Raw genomic sequence first — 18496 nt, 5'->3', positions numbered from 1 at the left:
ACTTGTGCCGCGCTCCCTCACCTCCCCCAACCAAGCTGGCGTTACTTCAGAGGCCCCGGCGCCGCAACCAAGGCCATAGCCTGCCACCTGTGTTATTTACAGCACGGTAATAAACCCACAGATGAACCCACTGATCTACCAACACCCTTTCATAAATCCCACGAACCCCCCAAGAATCCTGACCCCGTGTAAGGACGACCCCCATCATTGAGACAAGACACAGAGACCCATCTATATAATAACTTCTAACGCAGCAGACAGACATGTATCATTCGGCCCAAGCCCCAGAGCCCCGTCCTACGACCTAAAGTACCGGTCAATAGGACACAGGTAAATCTCACCCCAACCGATAACCACCAGACCTCTCACGAGGTGCATTCCTCATGTGTTGCGTTTATTTTATAAGATAAGCTACGGAACAATTTATTAGTGAACGTAAATGTCATTTTCTGAATAACTGCAGTGTGCATGGCCTAGGGCAACTAAGACAGGAAAGGTATTCATCAGTGTCACAGGCTGCCCCAGCGCACCAACACCGCACGGATGACCTCAAGCCGGCCTGCCAGGCCCAACCCAACCCACGAGGCTGACCAGTGACGTCGTCTTGCCAAGACCAACCATGCTGCAGCAACACCTATAGTTAGTCGACGATACCCAATCCCAATTAACTTGTGCCCCCTATAGTGTTTAGGTGTTGATGACGTTTTCTGTATTAGAAATACGCCTGTCTTTGCTATTGTCAGACAGAGCGCTCTCGTAGGTTGCAGAGTTCTTTGCATGCCTTATCCTTGGATAAACTCCCACTTACGCTCACCCGCACTCTGTCTTGGTCTTATTCCCACTACGGGAGAGTCCCTTATTGTCTCTCATTGCGGGGAGGATCGTGCTGAATTGGGGGCGCTTCCCTTCAACTCCCAGTTCTCCATTCCACCTCCACTGCTCCACAGCCCATTTCCAGGACCCAGTTAGCCATGTCTGGTTCATCCTCCTCACCCCCAAGTGGCACCCCCATGGCAGCGAGGCAGAGGGGTGCCAACTTCACCTCCAACAAAGTTTGACATCCTGGTCTTGGAGAATGAGGCCCTCTTAACCCAGCTACACAACTGGGAAAGAAAGGACAGAAAATATCACTAATGCCATCAATGTGGAGGGTGGGGGGGCAGATCAATGCCTGAAGACTGGGCGGAAGCAATGGGAGGACCTGAAGAGCCACAGCCCTGCCAAGGCTGAAACAGCCCTCAAGGCTGGCGCTACTGTGGAAGTGCCCCACCGTTGTAGTGAAAAGGGAGAACCCGCACTTCCCTGGGGCCAGCCCTTAGTGCAATAAAATCACTCCTAATCACCTTCCCACACAAGTAAGTATCTATGCGAAGCACAGTGAACTCAGTCTGGAAGAAAGCCAATCACACAAACTTTGATGCTTGCATTTATTACTTAGTGTCCAACGAGAATTAAGCAGCATTTTACAATAATATGGGAATGAAAGTGCAGGCTGGATAATACCAATTATCAGTCATAGATGACTATGCAATTATATCTTACGCTCCTAGGAATCGTGGATGAAGATACGATTGAATCACACCCAGGACCCACACCACTCAAAGTGCCCGGCACCTCCCAGGGGAGGAAGGGGGGGGACTGGCCTAGCCCCCCAAAGGCCTGCACTAGAGCGGGATGCTAGGAGTCTCAGCCCTCTAGTGCACGGCTGGTCATCCAGGCGCGGTTTCTCTCTGTGCGCACCTTTCACAAACAGCCCAGGAGGAGTCCCTCACTGGCCCAGGTATAGTTCTTATTAGGGGCTGCACGTCAATCACGACGACGTACCAGCTCTTCGAGAATCTTCTAGGCCCACCCTTCCCGACAGCAAAAACATGTTTTTCACTGGAAAGTTACTGTCAGTCTTGGCCTCAGGCTCAGTGCACGTTGTTGTAGGAAGCGCCTTTCTACGTTCCCGTGCACCTGACTTCGCAGAGCGCAGGAGACTGGCCGTGCCTGCCTCCTACAATCTGCACAGCGCTTCATGCAAAACTAAATGCGTGTGTCTTGAAGGGTCTTTGCAGTTAACCCCTCGCAAGCATGCTGGCTCACTCAGATCGAGATACCTGGCTGGTTCAGCATTTTCCTCCACTTCGAATAAGCTCTAAATACACGCAAGATAGCCCTCTGGGTTAATGCAAGTGCAGGTTACTGCAAGCGCCTAGAGGCTTTTCATGACAACCGTGCAGGCTGCTTCAAGTTATCTGACAATATGCAGGTCCTTGAGAGGTTCTACACCAAGAGCTCCAGGCCCGGATCTGTGAGGGGCCACAAAGTCGGCAAGATGCTGGTGAGTAGCTATGTGGTGCACAGCTCTACAGTATGTATATTGTGCATGGGCATGGACGATTGCAGGCACTCACTTCTGTATGCAGCATGTATGTTGCAGTGAACCACAGTGACATGCAGCCTTCTGTGAATACTTGCTGTGTGTCAGACATCTCTTGATTCTTCATGCACTGGTATGTGCACTGTGGTTTGTTGGTGACTTGAGCCACTCGTCTTGCACATGCGGTCGGTTGATGGTGACACGTGCTCAGAGAGTAACGATGCCGGATTACACTGATGTGTCCATGCGCGCAGGACACCTATGTGGTAAATTTTCAAGTGAAGCCATGCACTCAACATCTGGAGGTGCCACAGGTGTATGGATGTCGGTGACTGTCATGTTTCTGCATATACCTCTATGGGATGGGGATGTGATCAGTCATCGGACTGCATGTGAAGTCTGAATCAACGTGTGATCATGCCATGTGTGTGTTGGATGCCACAGCATACACGCTTGTACCTCCATTTGTGCATGCATGTGTTGCATGCATACAGGTCAGGCTGTCAGTGAGGCATGTTGCTTCATTTAATTGGTTGGCCAGATGCCCAAGCAAGTGTTTGCATGGCCAGCCTATTTGCAGTACAATCTTGAGTGTCTTACCACCAGTGTCCCCAGCTGTACCCAAGACCATCTATACCTCCATACCATACATTACATGGTTGGCCACCCTACCAAGTGATTCCCTGCCCACCCCTGTGCCCCGATTCCTGGGGCAACACAGCAAGTCATGTGGGTCACGTTGGCATTGCTAGTGTGCCATGTCATGTCTCTTGCAATGTGTTTGTGGACCGCCGTCCATGTGCTGTGTTCACATGTGAGGGTGTCATGACTGATTCATCATTGACGCTACAGTTGTGTCTTAGTTTTCATGCAAATTAGGTGGGTGTGTGGCTGATGGTTTACCTATGGTGACTTGATTTTACTGTATGTTGTGTATGCCACACATGCTTTGACACTGATGTCAATGTTCTTTATCTGCTTCCCCACAATTGCTGCAACTGGGGCGGAAGCAGTGCTGTGGAGTAAGGATGCAGACTGTGCCCCCAGGCCAAGCCACACCACCTCTTAGGGGAGTAATATGGCTGAGGGAGCGCCTGGACCATCGGGCTTGGCTACTGGTGGGATAAGTCCCAGTAGGTGGCAGGTGACACCTGAGCAGCCCTGGGACAGGGTGATGCCACACAGGGCCCATCGGAGGGGGGGACCCCCTGGAGTCACATCAAGGTTGGCCAGCCCATGGGGCCATCGAGGGTGTTCATGATGCAACCCTGTCCCAGGGGTATGAGGCTGTGCAGGCCATTGGAGGTTTATTGTCCCTGGGCCATGCGTTGCAGCAGTGCCCACCTTCCGGGATGCCTCCACCCAGAGCAGCATATCAATGCCAGCCAATTTGTGTGTCCGGGATCATGTGCTGCCCCTGCTGGCTGGTCTCAGTCATGTGAGACAATGTACAGGCTACTCAGCTTGTATTTCGTCACAATGAGCTGTGCGGCCTCATGGCCATGCACTCGGTCGGCTGTTCCCTCGTGACCCCCCTTTGTGCGTCCTCCTCCAGGGTGCCTTCTGTGCAACTTCCAACAACCCCTCGTGGACCAGTCCCACAATCAATGCCCCATCTGGTTGAGCTTTTGTCCCCCAAGAACTCAAATGAGGTGGTCACTGCCTACCAAGGCACCAAACAGGCAATGGATGGTCAGCAGGCACCTCAGGTACCAACAGTATTACAAACGTGCTAGGGCAAAAGTGCGAGAACCCGTATAACTCTGCACTACCCTTTGCCCTAGCACATTTGTAATACTGTTGGTATGCAAGCCACTGTTGAAGTTCCTTGAAGATGCCAATATGTAGCGAATTGAATTTGCATAAAGAAACTCTTGTCTATCAGTTGCACTCTGCATGGCGGCAATTATGCAAAGGCAGAATGCTACAGGAGTTCCCCGAGCTGGCATTTCGCAACACTGAGGCAGGAGGGTCAAAGGGGGCCATGCAGGCTTCAGTGTTTCGAAGGTACCAGAGGCAGCTGGTTGCAGAGAAGCAGCAGGGAAGAGAAGTGATGGTTGCCAGAGAAGAGGAGGCAGAGGCAGGCTGCCATCCTCTCAGATACAAGCAGAGCAGCAGATGGTGGCCACCCTGCAAGCCCTTAAAGTAAAAAGAGGCATGCCTATGGGAGGAAGATATTGCTTACGAGACAGCCATGGGCGAGGCATTGTCAGATATAGAGGATTAGCTCGCTGCCTGTGTATATAGTTCATTAGGATTAGGTTCCATTTGACTTATTTAATTTGTATCCCTGGGCTGTTTTGAGATCCCCTTCGTTTTTGTATAGTTCGATTTTAATTCAGGTTTTGCATCAGTTCATTCTACACTTAGATTAATGTGTACACATTTTTTTTCATGCTCGATCTGTTAGTCGGTCATGCGCATTGTGGCCTCACTGCGGGTGTCATGTGGGTGTCGGGATGTTTGCTGGGGCGTGGTGCGCATGTGCCCAACCTGTAGGAGTGTGGCACTCAGACAGCTTGAGCGGTGTGCAACGGATACAAAAGCTTCAGTAGCAGTTTGAAGTAAAACTAACTTCTGCACCCAATTTGCATAGAGAAATTGATTTAATACCCTCCTATGAGCCATTAGTCCCCCTCATGAGTTGGGCAGAAAGCGCTTTTGCTGCAAACTGTCAGATTCCTACGAAGAATGGATTACATTAGACCTGTGGTGTGGGCAGTTCCCTTCCACCAGTAATACATGTATTGCCCTGAAAAAGGCTGGCTGCTCAACTGATTTAACACATGTATAGCCGAAAGTCAAATAGGCAAGAGGCAGTTGGTACTCCGTCTGTCTCCTGGTCTCCTGGCAGAGGGGTGCAGGTACAAGAGCAGTGTGATGGATAGGCCAAGCTTCCACTAGCTACTACCGGAAACGGGCTTCCCCCCTCATTGGAGGGCTGGTGGTCTTGCGTGTGGTCCAAAATGGTTCTCTTTGGGCAGGACAAGGGGGCGTGAGTAGTATGGCAGTTTTCTGTGATATGCCAACATTCACAAAGTACTTCATATGCCACAGCCTCTACTGTTCACACCAGCACCCCCTACTGTCTCTTGGTTTTATGAGACTTGAGCTTAACATTGCTCCGTTTGCCCACCACGTTGTAGATTTGACATTTTACATTACCCAACAGGCTCGTGGTGAAACATTATGCAGTCACAATGCTTTGTTAATAAGCACATTTAAATCCACAAATTACGTTAACTGCACGTCCCAGCACGAGGCAGTGCTCCCTCACTCTACATTGAAAAATGGGACTTCGGAGTCAGGCCAGCACCAGGCAGCAAAGGTAAGTTTTTTTTGTTTAAAGTCACCATCCACCACACTCATAGGCAACTACATAGGTGCCAATTGCGATAATGTCCTGAGGCAGCAGATCGGCCCTCCACCCAAGTTAAGGGCCAGAGCGAATGAAGAGAAGCCATTCCATTCCTCTGGATCAACCCTCACGACTAACACATTCCCTCTCCCACTGCTCCTTTTCCGTGAACTCCCAGCACCTCTCCCGTGGGTTACTGCCATAAGCTAAACCGTTTACGGGAGTCACGAAATTGGTCGACTTAATGTTGAAGGATGGTGCCAGGTGTCAAGTGGGGAGTCGCACAATGTGCTGCCCGGTTGGTCCAATGAGGACAATGCTAGAACCCCCCCAGATTCCTCCAAGAACTTGGAAGCCTCAAACTTATGGTGCAATGGAAACGTGTTTGCCAATTTCGGGATCGGATTGTAAAGGTTGACATTTTCTGATGCTTGCAATACACCAAACACAGCGTTTTCATTTCAATATTTATTTTAAGAAAACAGCAGTACATTCTGACCAACGATGAACCAACAAGGCGCGCTTAACAGCAAAATATACAACAGAATCAGCAATTACACATGGACGTTTGCCAGAATGAAAATATACATTGAAATGCCATAAACTACTGCAATATTGAAATTGGTTCCTCAACTATAAAATCTAACGCATTTTTGAAACCATAAAAACCAAAATGTATTACGTTGGTACAGTATTTTATAACCAATGGGACGACAGCCTCAAAGTTACGATTCAGCCTAACTCAAATGCACATTTTAAATTGGTCAGCTTTACACAAGTTACTCTTCCAGAGAAAAGCAGCAGACTGCAATCCAAGAATGGTAAACATAGTTTTAGCGCCCTTTAATCGCGACCCACCCCCTTCTAAAAGGAAAAAATAGAGAGGCAAACCTTAACTACACATGGTATAGGTTAAAGCAGAGGGCCAACTGATGAATTGGGAAGCCCAAAGCAAAACATGAAATGTGCTGAAATGCACATGGAGACTGGAAATCACTGCTAGAATGGTCATGCTGGAACAAGGGTGGGGTCAACATTACGGGCTAGCAAGTGAACTTGCAGACTGGAGAAAGGCTTGCAAATTTACATTTTGTTGTGAACCAGTTTCAGTGGCTCTGCGTTCTTGCCAGAATCTTGAAGGAATGGTGACAGATATGGGTATAGCTTTTCAGTGAAGACCCCGTTAAAAGTGTAAATGGGCGACATGTCATCTGCATTGTAAAAGGACACCTGACCTCCTTCATAATCTACATACACCCCAATCTTTTGCGGTTTACTAGTCAGGTTCAGAGTCTTGGATGGAGACTCCAGAGCCTTGAAAGCATTACCATTCCGCAGCCAGATTGCCCAGTAGCCATTTTTAGGGTTAAGCTTGATTTTGCCCTTCCTGTTACTAGACTCGCTGGCCATACCAACATCCCAAGCAGTTTTGTTACCCACTTCAACCTCCCAGTAATGCTTCCCCGAGTCAAATCCTTCAGCACCAAGGACTAAAATACACTGGCTGAAACGCTTCGGGTTATCTGGGAGTTGCTGCTTTGTGTCAGTGTACTTCACACTAGTCAAGCCTTCAGTGAGCACAAGGTTGGGATGTGCAGTTTGAGGGTCGAGCGTCAACGGAGAAAGGCCTGCAGAAAAAAAAAAACACATACGTTTGTAATCTTGAGGTTTTGTTGTAACAACCAATTTCTGTAAAAAACAAATGTATGCCGCACACAAAGGCAGGAAACTGCAAACGAAACTATAGCTGTGCTTTAATAGTCACTAGTGTGGGACTGATGGCCAGGTATGGGACAGTTTTAGAATATAAAGCGGAGACGAGTACGGCTTTGACTGAATATATGAGCCAAGTATGGGGAGGGGGTTACTGCCATGGGATGCTTACGATTTAAATAATGAAACATTAGATACCAGTGTACCGAACAATGTAGTCGAAACTATACGAAATAACATACCTGGCTGAACAAAAGATTTCAACTCCTTCCATACGATGTATTGAATTGGACCCTTGAATCGACCCTGGCTGAGATCCTTGTTAACCAGAACACTCTCGGCAGGAACTCCCTTCCTGTGTTCCTCACAGCACCTGCAAACAAACGGTGTATGCATTACACAAAAAGTTCATAGAATTTAGCAGCTTTTTCAAATCATTTGTTAGCGAGAACGAGCCGATACATACCGTTCAATGAAGCTCTTTATATCCTGCAGAGTAAAGATAAACCAATTAGAACAAGGTGGTGTGCGCATTACAACTGCAATATATTGTTCAGAAAAAGCCATTTACAGCAGAAGTGTATAGACTGGCTCTCCAACCCACCCTGGGATGCATGGCCTGCAAAACTGCTGCCCTTCAGGCGGGGAAGATGCACATTACAAACTACTTGTGAGTCAAGACGTCATGTTTTGCTGGGATCGGGGGGCATGGTTGTTGGCAGCCAATTGCACCAACACACCAATGTAGAGAAACAGAGGCAGGCTACCAGTGCCGCAACATGGTAGACAGGCAATAAGTGGGTTGACAAGGTGCGCACATCTTCTAAATTGTGCCAACTTTATAAAGGCAACCCCCAGGGCCCGTAGGGCCATTGCTTACTATACATCATGCAAGAAACTGACCGTCAGGAAAGCGATCGGATCACTCTCATTGAGCCTGGATTGTGTCGTAGAGATTGCCTCTTCGATAAATTCGCAGTTGTCGGTCATTTTAACCAGGTTTGTCTCCATTTCCTTCAGCAGCACCTCCCCTTCACCATTGAGATCTTCAACCATTTTGGTCTCCTTCTCACGCAGGAATTGGTGAAGCTTCTCAAACTCAGACTCGATGTGTTTCTTGTAATCAAGAAGATTATCCTAAAAACAAATCACAATTCAAAAGGTCAGTGACCCAGTTAGGCCTTCTAGGCTTAAGAAAAAATTTCTAGACACGACTGGTAATACAGTTAGAGGGGGCACATTTTCGGGAAAGGGTACCGCCCCAAGCAAATTCCGGCAAAGTGGGTAAAAAAATTACCTGGCTGGCGTGACGGTATTTAACCCTTTATCAGCTTTAGCCATATCTGCACAAAATCTATAAACCGTACTCACTTTTGAAAGAACCTCGCCCCCCCCCCCCCGGAGTGGCAGGTGAGTGGGGCCCATTGGCTCTTTACCAAGAGAAAGCGCAGACAATTACAATCTGCACAAACCAATCGAGTGATTAACAGTGTAAGGTCACTGCCAATGCAGGTGATCTATGGCAATGGTAAACACGTGACCATGCAGGTTTGGGACTCCTCTCCCTCGATAGTAAATTGTGGACTCATTGATGAAAGACACGTGTGTTGAGGAATCTGAAGCTCAAAACGGGAAAAGGGTGACATGACCCACCCTTAAATCAACATATTGTGCTAGACAACCAACTTACTCTGTGCAGAGTGATCTTCTGGCTTTGCTCAGACTTCAGCTTCTGGTTTTCCTTCATTGTAGATTCCAACGGGGTCACTAAAGCAATTAACTGGTCCTAAAAAGAAGAACCGTCCATTAGGAATAAAGGGAAACTTTTTTACCGAGCGAAATTAAACATACCGAAGAATCCCAATGTTAAATTACATCGCACGGTGTACAAGAATCATTACTAACCCCGTATAGAGAGAAATAAGCGCGCCAAACACTCAAAACTAAACCACCCACTGGAATATTCCATTCTAGTAGCCGACATCGGAACGAAAGGCAACCCTCCAGCCATCCGACATTAATTAACTCACCCTGTACACCCCTACAGCATCCTGGATGGGAAGGAAGTTGTGAGCCGAATGCTTCAGAGAGTCACGACAGATGACACAGGCCAGGGTTCCATCATCTTTGCAGAACAGCTTTAATCTCTCGTCATGCTCGTCGCATTTCTCTTTGGGCTTTACGTCCTTCACCGACACAGCAGCTTTCTTGACCAGGCTGGCCAATACTCGGTTGGTTGTATACTTCCGCTCAGACAATACTTCCTTGCATTCTGGGCAAGAAAACGCGGTGGCACTCTCCCAAGACTTATCAATGCACTGTTTGCAAAAGTTGTGGCCACATTCCAAGATTACTGGCTCCTTGAACAGAGACCTGCACAGACCGCAGGTCAAATCTTCAGTGAAGTCGTCCTCCGCTTCGTCAACTTTCCTTTTCTAGAAATAGAAATAAAAAGCGTCAAGTGATGCAAACCTTTTATTGCCGCCCCACCCACCCCCTATGCTAAATGCCTCGGGGTGTATATGGGCCCCCTTTGCCTGAATGACAAGGCATTAGATCAGATGAACGGTGCTAGCAACCAATCAGCAACTACAACAGGTCAATCCTGGGCTCTACGCGCGCACTGGTTTCAGGGTTGGTAGAGTCTCCACCCACACCTTCGCCTGGTACCAGGGCATATGCAGGACAAGGATAGTGCCTTAAATGTGACACTATAATGAGTGGACGAAGGAGGGCAAGCATTTCACTTAATGTTGGGAGTTGGGCAAAGTGCGGAACCACCGGACAAGAGACATGGTACCAGGGCAAGGCTAGTGCCTTAAAATGCGCCACTAAAATTGGTGGGCGTGGGCAAACCAGGGTTCAGAACTGTAAACTAGGTTGCTCCTGCTTGCAATCTATCTAGTGTGCCTATTTTTCACGCCTACCGATGTGGCGTGAATTTACGGTCAGGTTCGCAAAAGCTCGAGAAGCAAACCCATGGGCAAATGTAATGAAAACGATAACGGAGTGTATGGAGTCTTATAAAATATAAAAGGTTACACAGTTTAGAGGGACGGCAACTGAGCTCAGCATAGCTCCACCATAAAATGTAGATGGCATTTTACACCCCTTGGTTGGATCTGAGGAAACCAAGTCGTGGTCGGACCAGGGCAAGGCATTGGGCTGCGGGGAGGGGGGGATTAGGACAAGGCATTAGGCTGGAGGGGGGGCGGGGGGGGGGGGTTGGGGGAGTTCATGTGCGAATCTAATGACCATTGGCATATTTAGACGTGCTGGACGTCATTTCATCTCAAGTCTTTCCAATAATATTACACCATGCCCCAAATTACTTTGGCGACATTGGTTAAGTGAATCCGCAACCCAACATGGCCAGAAAATAAAGATGTTGGAAATACGTCCACTTTAATCGGGACCATCGCTGGCCCCGGTGCAGTTTGGTCATGGTTCCAGGTACGTGATTAATGTAAAGCACAAAAGCCGACGCAGTGAAATCCAAGGTGCGCGAGATCACGGACTATAGGAACGGCTTTACCGTTTCAAGTCGCGTGCCAACCCATTAAACCTACGAGAAATCGAAAACGTATACCGATAAAGCTACCAAGATTGGTGTGGCAGACATGCATAAATGTAGCTTTCTCTACCACACCAGTCGAAGCAGAGCTTGTACAAAAAAACATCTCATCCGAGTCGCTTTAAATTGTGCTTCTTCCATGCATACACAAGGGAAGAAATACAACCGAGTTACAAAAATAGGGTGCGATTTCAGTTTTTCACCAACATGTACATTTGCATGGGCACAAAACCGCCCATAGCCCGTAAATGGCCGTGAAGGCCACAAAGATATGTTCGTCTTTTAGACGAAGCAGGTTTGAGAATCAGAATACGACTACAGTATTGACGTTATCAAATACTAGTTGAATGGTACTGTGCACATGCATCCATTTCCATGGAGGCATGTGCATCGCCCAAGCTAGGCCATGTCGGTTTGGGACACTTAAGGGCGACCAACATCCATGTTAATCATTATGTAACGGATCAGTACATACTCAAAAACCGTCCAACCCCAGACGGGGCACCAATTCTATTAAAAAAAACAAGGGATACAGCAATACAAAGCTATTTAACGTGGACAGTCTATACTGTGACCGACGTGCCTTCAACTACTAGAGGCAAGCCAGCCATCCCACCGCACTATTACATAGGTAAATCCGAATCGCCTAAACGGGGTGGCATCGTGATGGCACAAGTCGAAATGACTGGTGAAAGGAAGCGTCCGTTGACGGTCATGCGTACCATACGCAACTTAATCTAGACCCATGAAGACATGGTCAAAACTATTACTGGCAACTTGTGATGCTGCAGTTAGGCCCTGCGGAGAAAGCCGCGAGACCTTAGGGAGCAAGAGATAAGAGCATCCCTTGCGCCTCGTTACAGTCCAATTTCATAGACAAATACGCGAGCGTTTTCAATACCTTGAAAACAGTTATACCCCTTAGCGTGTATCAATCAAGCCCTACTGGCCTTCCCGCATAAATCAGAAACCGTGCACAACGGTTTCCACAGTTATGCAATCGGCCCGAAAGCCATTAAGGGCGCAAACACGGGCAAACTGGATAACTGGTTGAAGGAAAATGCGGTGGCGATCAACAATGGACTAGGCTTAAAATGCACCCCGTTCGCTATTCAACTAGACACTGGTAAGAAAGAAGAGCTACCATGGCGGGTTCGCACGGACAACTCTCGTTACCTTCTGATCAGCGTCGCCATCCTCGAGTTTCCGTTTATTGCCCCTGGCGCCCTTCTCTGAAACGTCATTGGTTTCCTCCGTGTTGTTCTCTTCAGCTTTAACTTCCTTGGCTTGCAGCAGACGAGACTTATCCACCCATTCATTTTGCCGACGGTTCACTGTAGAAAAAATGAGCTTACAAACACTTTCGCATACAACATGAGCTGAGGCGACCCCAGTGCAGAGTATTCGGTCAGGTGAACCCCCACGATAATACGCTGAAAGGCTGATCACCGAATAATTAAAACCTCAAATATAAATATAATGGGCTCAACCAGCATTCATGAGCCCAGCCAATGCATAAACAAACTATGCTATCAAACGGCCACGAAAGGTATATTTGTTTTTACTAAGAAACCTTATGCTATAGTGTAACAAACCGAAGTGAATTGTGCTCCAGGGAACAGCAGTCCATTGAAGCCACAGTATGGGGCACCCAACTACGGTAGCCATTCCCAAGGGATTAATTTCCAGGTGCCACGGGGAGGCCCACAGAGCGAGATACAAAAGCAGGACTGTTGGAGCCAATAACCCAGTGCCAACATTGATGGTAGTGATGAAATTGTGTTCCCAGTGAACACCAGTGCATTTAAGCAACACTAAGGGAGATAAAACTACGGGAACCATTTCCCTTTAGCTTCCAAGTGCCACGGGGTAGCCCACAGAGGGAGATACAAGCAGGAGACTGTTGTAAATCCGGAGCCAATAACCCAGTGCCATTAAATAGCATTGTCGCAGCGGAAATGAAATCGTGCTCCCAGTGAACACAGTGCATTTAACTAATAAGGGACATACAACTACGGGAGCCATTTCCAAGGCTTTAGCTTCCAAGTGCCACGGGGTAGCCCACAGAGGGATACAAGCAGGAGACTGTTGTAAATCCGGAGCCAATAACCCAGTGCCATTAAATAACATTGTCGCAGCGGAAATGAAATTGTGCTCCCAGTGAACACAGTGCATTTAACTAATAAGGGACATACAACTACGGGAGCCATTTCCAAGGCTTTAGCTTCCAAGTGCCACGGGGTAGCCCACAGAGGGAGATACAAGCAGGAGGCTGTTGTAAATCCGGAGCCAATAACCCAGTGCCATTAAATAAAATCATTGTCGGCAGGCAAACGCAAGGTTTCAAAGAGGCCACCTTCAAATGGATATAGCAACTACAGCAGCCTAAGTTTTCTGACCTCCGAAGGCCAGAATTCGTATCAAATTGCCGCGTGTACACCAAAATGCTTACACTACAGTTATTAACCAGTAACTAGATCTCAAGTGCACTTCAGCGCGTGTTTCTGAAAAAATGCACAAAAGGTTAGTTAACGTAGTCAAATCGCGCGCGTTGCATAACCACCGCGAGATGAATAATCATACGGGAACTTACGCCCAACGTAGTGCACATAGAACTCTTCCACGTTCTCCTTTGTCTTTCGGGTCTTCACAATCTCTGCAACATCTGTTGGCGAAAACAAAAACTTAATCCCATATTACCGAAAGGCTTCACTACGCGCCTGCTCAGCATTATGGCAAACTTACTATAACTTTAGTTACCAAACTACCGTAGTGCTGCTGGATCGTCCTTCCGTTGAGACAAGCTTCCTTGCCCTTAAGGAGTGCAATATATGGCAGTTATGCGAACATTACATGGCAATACGACGTACGACTGGATCACCACTTAACGAATGTACATTCGTTAAAATATATACGGGTAACTGCTTACTTGCTTTGTGCGTAATTGAGGACTAACTAGTACAGCTTGGCTTGCGCGCATGCTGCGGCGACGATCCAGCCATCGCATTGCAGCAGCGCAATCCCAATTTATTAAAAAAACAATTCCACTTAATTACTCTAGGCAAATCAAGCAACGCTGGGAACAAGGCACTGGCCGAGGTGCAATGTTGCCACCATTAGCGCGGTGCGCTCCGCCAAGATGGCGGACCAGCGTTTGAACCCAAAATGGCGGACTCAGTTCGCGCCGTACAACGGGCGCGAGCCGCGCGGTGCCGATTATCAAACATGGAGTAGGGATAAGAGGCATGTGACTACAGATGGGCCAATAGGCAGCGGCCACTGCATTTAGCAACTGCGCCATATCATTACGATGGCGGCATTAGCAGCATTGGGCCTAGTTTTTTTTTTTAAGAGGAGCTCGGGGGCAAGAGCACATCCACTACAACCGGGGCATGTTCCCGAGAAGCGGCAACTGCCAGATAACGCTCCGGTGAACGGCAGCGCCATCCCGGCGCTTGAGGGAATCGACCTTGTATCTGTTTCCTTCGGTTTAGCCTTTGCGAGGGAAAAGCACACCCGAGGGTCCAGGGTTGACCCCCCCCATAAGGTGTAACGTGCAGATTACGCTCCGTAAAACGGCAGCGCCATCCCGGTCTTGTAATCCTCTAATAAAGGGAATTCACTTTCTATCTGTTCCCTTCGGTGTAGCCTTTGCGAGAAAAAAAAGCACACCCACGAGCGTCCCCGGCCTGTTCCGCATACAGTTTAACGTTCAGATATCGCTCCGGTGAACGGCAGCGCCATACCGGCCTTGCAATACACTTTAAGGAGTTGCTCCCTTCGGCGGTAGCCTCTAAGGGAAATGCAAACCCACTAGGGCCCGGGCTTAAAACCGAGAAGCTACAGCATCATTCCGGCCTTGCAAACTATTTTACGGGCCACTGATCTCTATGGCATGCGTGCGCAGTTAAATGTAACTCGATGGAGTGATACCATGTAGCGCATAACTTAAGCTGGGATAAAGGGGGGACACCATGGGACAAGAAAACTAGCATCGCGGTACTAAACCCCGGTACCGTGTATCACGTCCCTGGCAGGACTATACTAAATTACCTTAAACTGTACATAGCCACCGATAAACGATTAAGCTGACAAAATTGTCGACACCCGTCAAGTCAATATCAGATAGAATCCCATTCCCATTCCCTCCTTACGCAAGGTATCGTCATTCCTGCGGCACTTGTACGTGCTCCCAACGGTCACGGTATCAACAGGCTCCAGGTCCTCCTCCTCTTCTTCCTCGCCATCCTCCTCGTCACCATCCACATTCTCTTCTTCCTCCTCTTCTTCGCCCTGTTCCATCTTCTCTGGCTCTGCGGTGGTAGAGTTGGCCATAGTACCGCTCTTAAGGAACAACGAAAGCAGCCACACGAAGTCGCGGATGTTTCTCGCTCGTTGCTGCAGGAGAAGAGAAGAAAGTACGATTTGCCGGGCGTTTATATGGAGGAACCAAGCTGTGTGACGTCACGGGTCAGCGCGAGCGCTTGCGCTTTAGCTGACAAAGGCGTGTCTTCGATAACAACCTCGATCTTCAGTCTCACATTTTACGATCACTTTGAGATGGGACTGTTCGCCTTTTATTTGTGGGTAGTTTCCTTGTTGTTCTCAGAGCCATAACGACAATATGTTTTGCACACTGGAATTAAAAAAAAATAGAAAAATAAAAATGAACGCGTATATGTAGTCTTATTTTTTGTAACGAATTTCGACTTTCAGTATTGTTGCCAATCATTCAATTCTATTTATTTCCTCAATTTGACTACTTTTGACAACAAGGTTTGCTTGATATCCCATTTTAACCTCCTATCTTTCAACCAAATGCGAGGACATCTCGCTTTTCAGGAATGCCCATTGTTTTTCATATCTTGATGAGCAGAGCGGACACCCTAGTCTTTTCTCCCTTTTCTAAGCAGTTGGTTGTCAGGGAAACGGAAGACTTTGTCTTGTGTTCCTAGTCTTCACCCGCCAACTTCTTCCCGTTGACCGCCATTTTGTGAACGCCACATTGTCGCAAACGTGACTGCGCCATTAGTACCCGCAGGTTGGGGAATAAGGGAAGGGTCTAAACGCATCAAATATGCGTTGACGGTGCAATTTGGCATTTCTAATTGACCATGTACTTTGCCTCGATTTATTTCCACAAACAGAATATCATTTTATAATGTATCCGTGTAAAATAAAATGTCTCTTATCCAAAAACTCAAAACAAAGGAAGCGTCCCTCTTCCGAACCACCCCATCGTGAGTGATACGCAATTGCTATTGTTTAAGCAATGAGAAAAATGTCTGTTGCCATTTGATGTTTTTCGAAAACGTAAGCAAAAAAATATCCCCCTTTTGTGTCGTGCAGGTACCGAACTACCTTGGTTTAATGTCGGAATTGCTACCCCACTATGCTAACGGTATCAAATTTAATGCGTCGCAGGTCCGATTTTGGACCGAATGTGTATTAAAATACACAATTCTCAAAATATTTTAGTAACAACTCCCCCTTGGCTTGTACTCACGTCGAAATTCCCCCGCTTCCTCGTCCCTGTACTTTTAATTTTAAGTCCTCACAATATGTGAATGTGTCTTGCACTGTTGCATACATGCCAACGTGCAATCGGGAAAGTTAAATTTCCCCATTCAAATGCATTGGGGTTAGAATTATTTTAGAAGGTAGGCAGTAAACATTTTTGCTAACAAAATCGGGCCTTGGAGGGTTGGCGTCCGCTCTTGCCACTTGCATGGTCTCTTGGCACTCTGGCGGTCTGCAAAGGAAGGAGGATTCCGGGTTTTGTTAGTGGAATTGAGAGGGAGAAGAGCAAGATAGCTTTGATGTGCTGTTGGCAGCTTCAGTTTAGAGAAACTGGTCACTGAGTGTTGGTGCGTTTTCGTTTAGTAGCCATCGTGTGGTGTTGATTTATTGTGTATGGTTTGTTTACATGTCAGGTGTTGTGAAGTGTGTGTGTGTGGTTTGTGGTGCGGTAGAGGAGTGGTTGTGTTAAGTTCAGAGTTTGAGGGTGCCAATGCAGAAAGGTGAGTTTTTAGTATAGTTGGTTAGTGGCAGTGTTTGGTTTCAAAAACTTTACAAAAAAAAAACATCTTCACAAAAATTGAAAGTTGGTTAGTTGCAATTCCTTTCTTACACCCAACAGGCCGCCACATGTGATATGTTTCCCACCCTCAACAGTTCATACAAGTGTGATGCCCCCCTAACCGCCTGCAATCCATCCAATTGAGGCACATTCACTGTCCCCAATATTCCATCCAAGTTCGGCACAGTTTCTGCCCCCCAGGCAATCCGTCTTAAGTGCGCCGCATTTGATGTGATCGAATTGGTTATTTATTACGCGCTTAATACCCAGAGCTTTATAAGCACAGCCCCATGTATCAAACCTGTGTTGCTCCATGTCGTCTTGCTTCCAAGGCGAGCACGTTGCTGCTCAGCTATCCTCCCGAGACATGAGACAATTTCTTACCCTCCGGCAGTCCGATGCATCTCCCGCTCGTAACAGTCCATCTAAGTTTCACACACTTCCGAACCCCCAGTACTCTATCCAAGTGAGGTACACTTCCCATCCCTAACTGCCCATCCAAGTGTGACGCATCTCTCACCCCCGCAATCCATCCCAGTGGAACACACATCCCATATTAAACTAATCTATCTATCACCTTCGTGTATGGCCCTAACACAGGGCAGATGCAGTTACTAGGGGAAGGCATGGGAGAGATACTTAACCGGGAAGAGGGCCTATTGCTACTGGGGGGCACTTCAATATGTGGGCCGATCGGGTTATGGATCACAGTGGGGGACAGGACACAGTGGGAGCCGATGCGGGCGGCAGGATCGGGGACTCCTGGGGTACGTGCTGGATCAGAGGCTGGTGGACGTATGGAGGGAGGGTCATCCCACGGAGAGGGGCTACACCTTTTTCTCCCCAGTCCATGGATCACAAACACAGATCGATTATTGGTTCCTGAATCAGAGGCATGTCATTAGGGTCACTTCTAGCGATCATTCACCCGTTAGCTGGTCAGATCATGACATGGTGGTCATGGGCATGGTATAGACAGGATTGAGACCCCAGAAATCTTTGTGGCGGTACAATGCTAACCTGTTGAAAGATGTCTTTGCGAAAGAAATGCAGGAGGTGATAGAAGAGTTCTTTAGCCTAAATGATACGCAGGAGGTGGAGCTGGGCATGACTTGAGACGCAGCTAAGGCGACATGGAGGGGCCTCATCATTCGGGAAGGCACGGCTAAAAAGAGAATTATAACCCCACAGACGGAGAAACTTAGGGGTGAGATCAGAAAGTTAGAGACGTTGGAGGGTAAAGGGGAAGGGAAATAGGGGTAGACCGGGAGCTAGCGAGGGAAAAGCGGCTGGAGGTGGGGAAGGTGATTGCCGGCTTGCAATTTTTGAAGCAAAGGTACTATGAGAAGGGGGATAAGGCGGACGCTTTGCTGGTAGCCAGACTGAGGGGCGGAGAGGTGGGTATTT

General features: G+C 47.9%; 1 protein-coding gene across 1 annotated transcript; it reads right to left on the bottom strand.

Moving 5' to 3' along the window:
- Window positions 1-6176: 6176 nt before the first annotated feature.
- LOC138580949 (zinc-binding protein A33) lies at window positions 6177-15465 on the bottom strand. Its single transcript, XM_069651900.1, has 9 exons — window positions 15165-15465; window positions 13604-13675; window positions 12187-12344; window positions 9467-9871; window positions 9127-9222; window positions 8340-8573; window positions 7903-7925; window positions 7679-7809; window positions 6177-7351 (listed from the first exon to the last, which is right to left on the bottom strand). Exons 1-9 carry the CDS (start codon window positions 15343-15345, stop codon window positions 6807-6809), a joined length of 1845 nt encoding a protein of 614 aa, XP_069508001.1. The 5' UTR covers window positions 15346-15465; the 3' UTR covers window positions 6177-6806.
- Between the last annotated feature and the right edge of the window lie 3031 nt (window positions 15466-18496).

Source organism: Ambystoma mexicanum, chromosome 3p (assembly GCF_040938575.1).
Source record: "Ambystoma mexicanum isolate Mex_15411 chromosome 3p, UKY_AmexF1_1, whole genome shotgun sequence".
Classification (NCBI taxonomy): domain Eukaryota; kingdom Metazoa; phylum Chordata; class Amphibia; order Caudata; family Ambystomatidae; genus Ambystoma; species Ambystoma mexicanum.
The sequence above is the reverse complement of the archived record's forward strand: the minus strand, read 5'-3'. Positions and strand labels throughout refer to the sequence as shown.

Excerpts from the sequence above, each read along its gene's own strand:
- LOC138580949 (XM_069651900.1), bottom strand. The coding sequence starts at position 15,345 with ATGGCCAACTCTACCACCGCAGAGCCAGAGAAGATGGAACAGGGCGAA. Across the intron at positions 9,223-9,466 it reads ATGCTGTAGGGGTGTACAGG|GACCAGTTAATTGCTTTAGT; the intron begins GTGAGTTAATTA and ends TCTTCTTTTTAG. Across the intron at positions 7,926-8,339 it reads ATCCGATCGCTTTCCTGACG|GATATAAAGAGCTTCATTGA; the intron begins GTCAGTTTCTTG and ends TTTACTCTGCAG.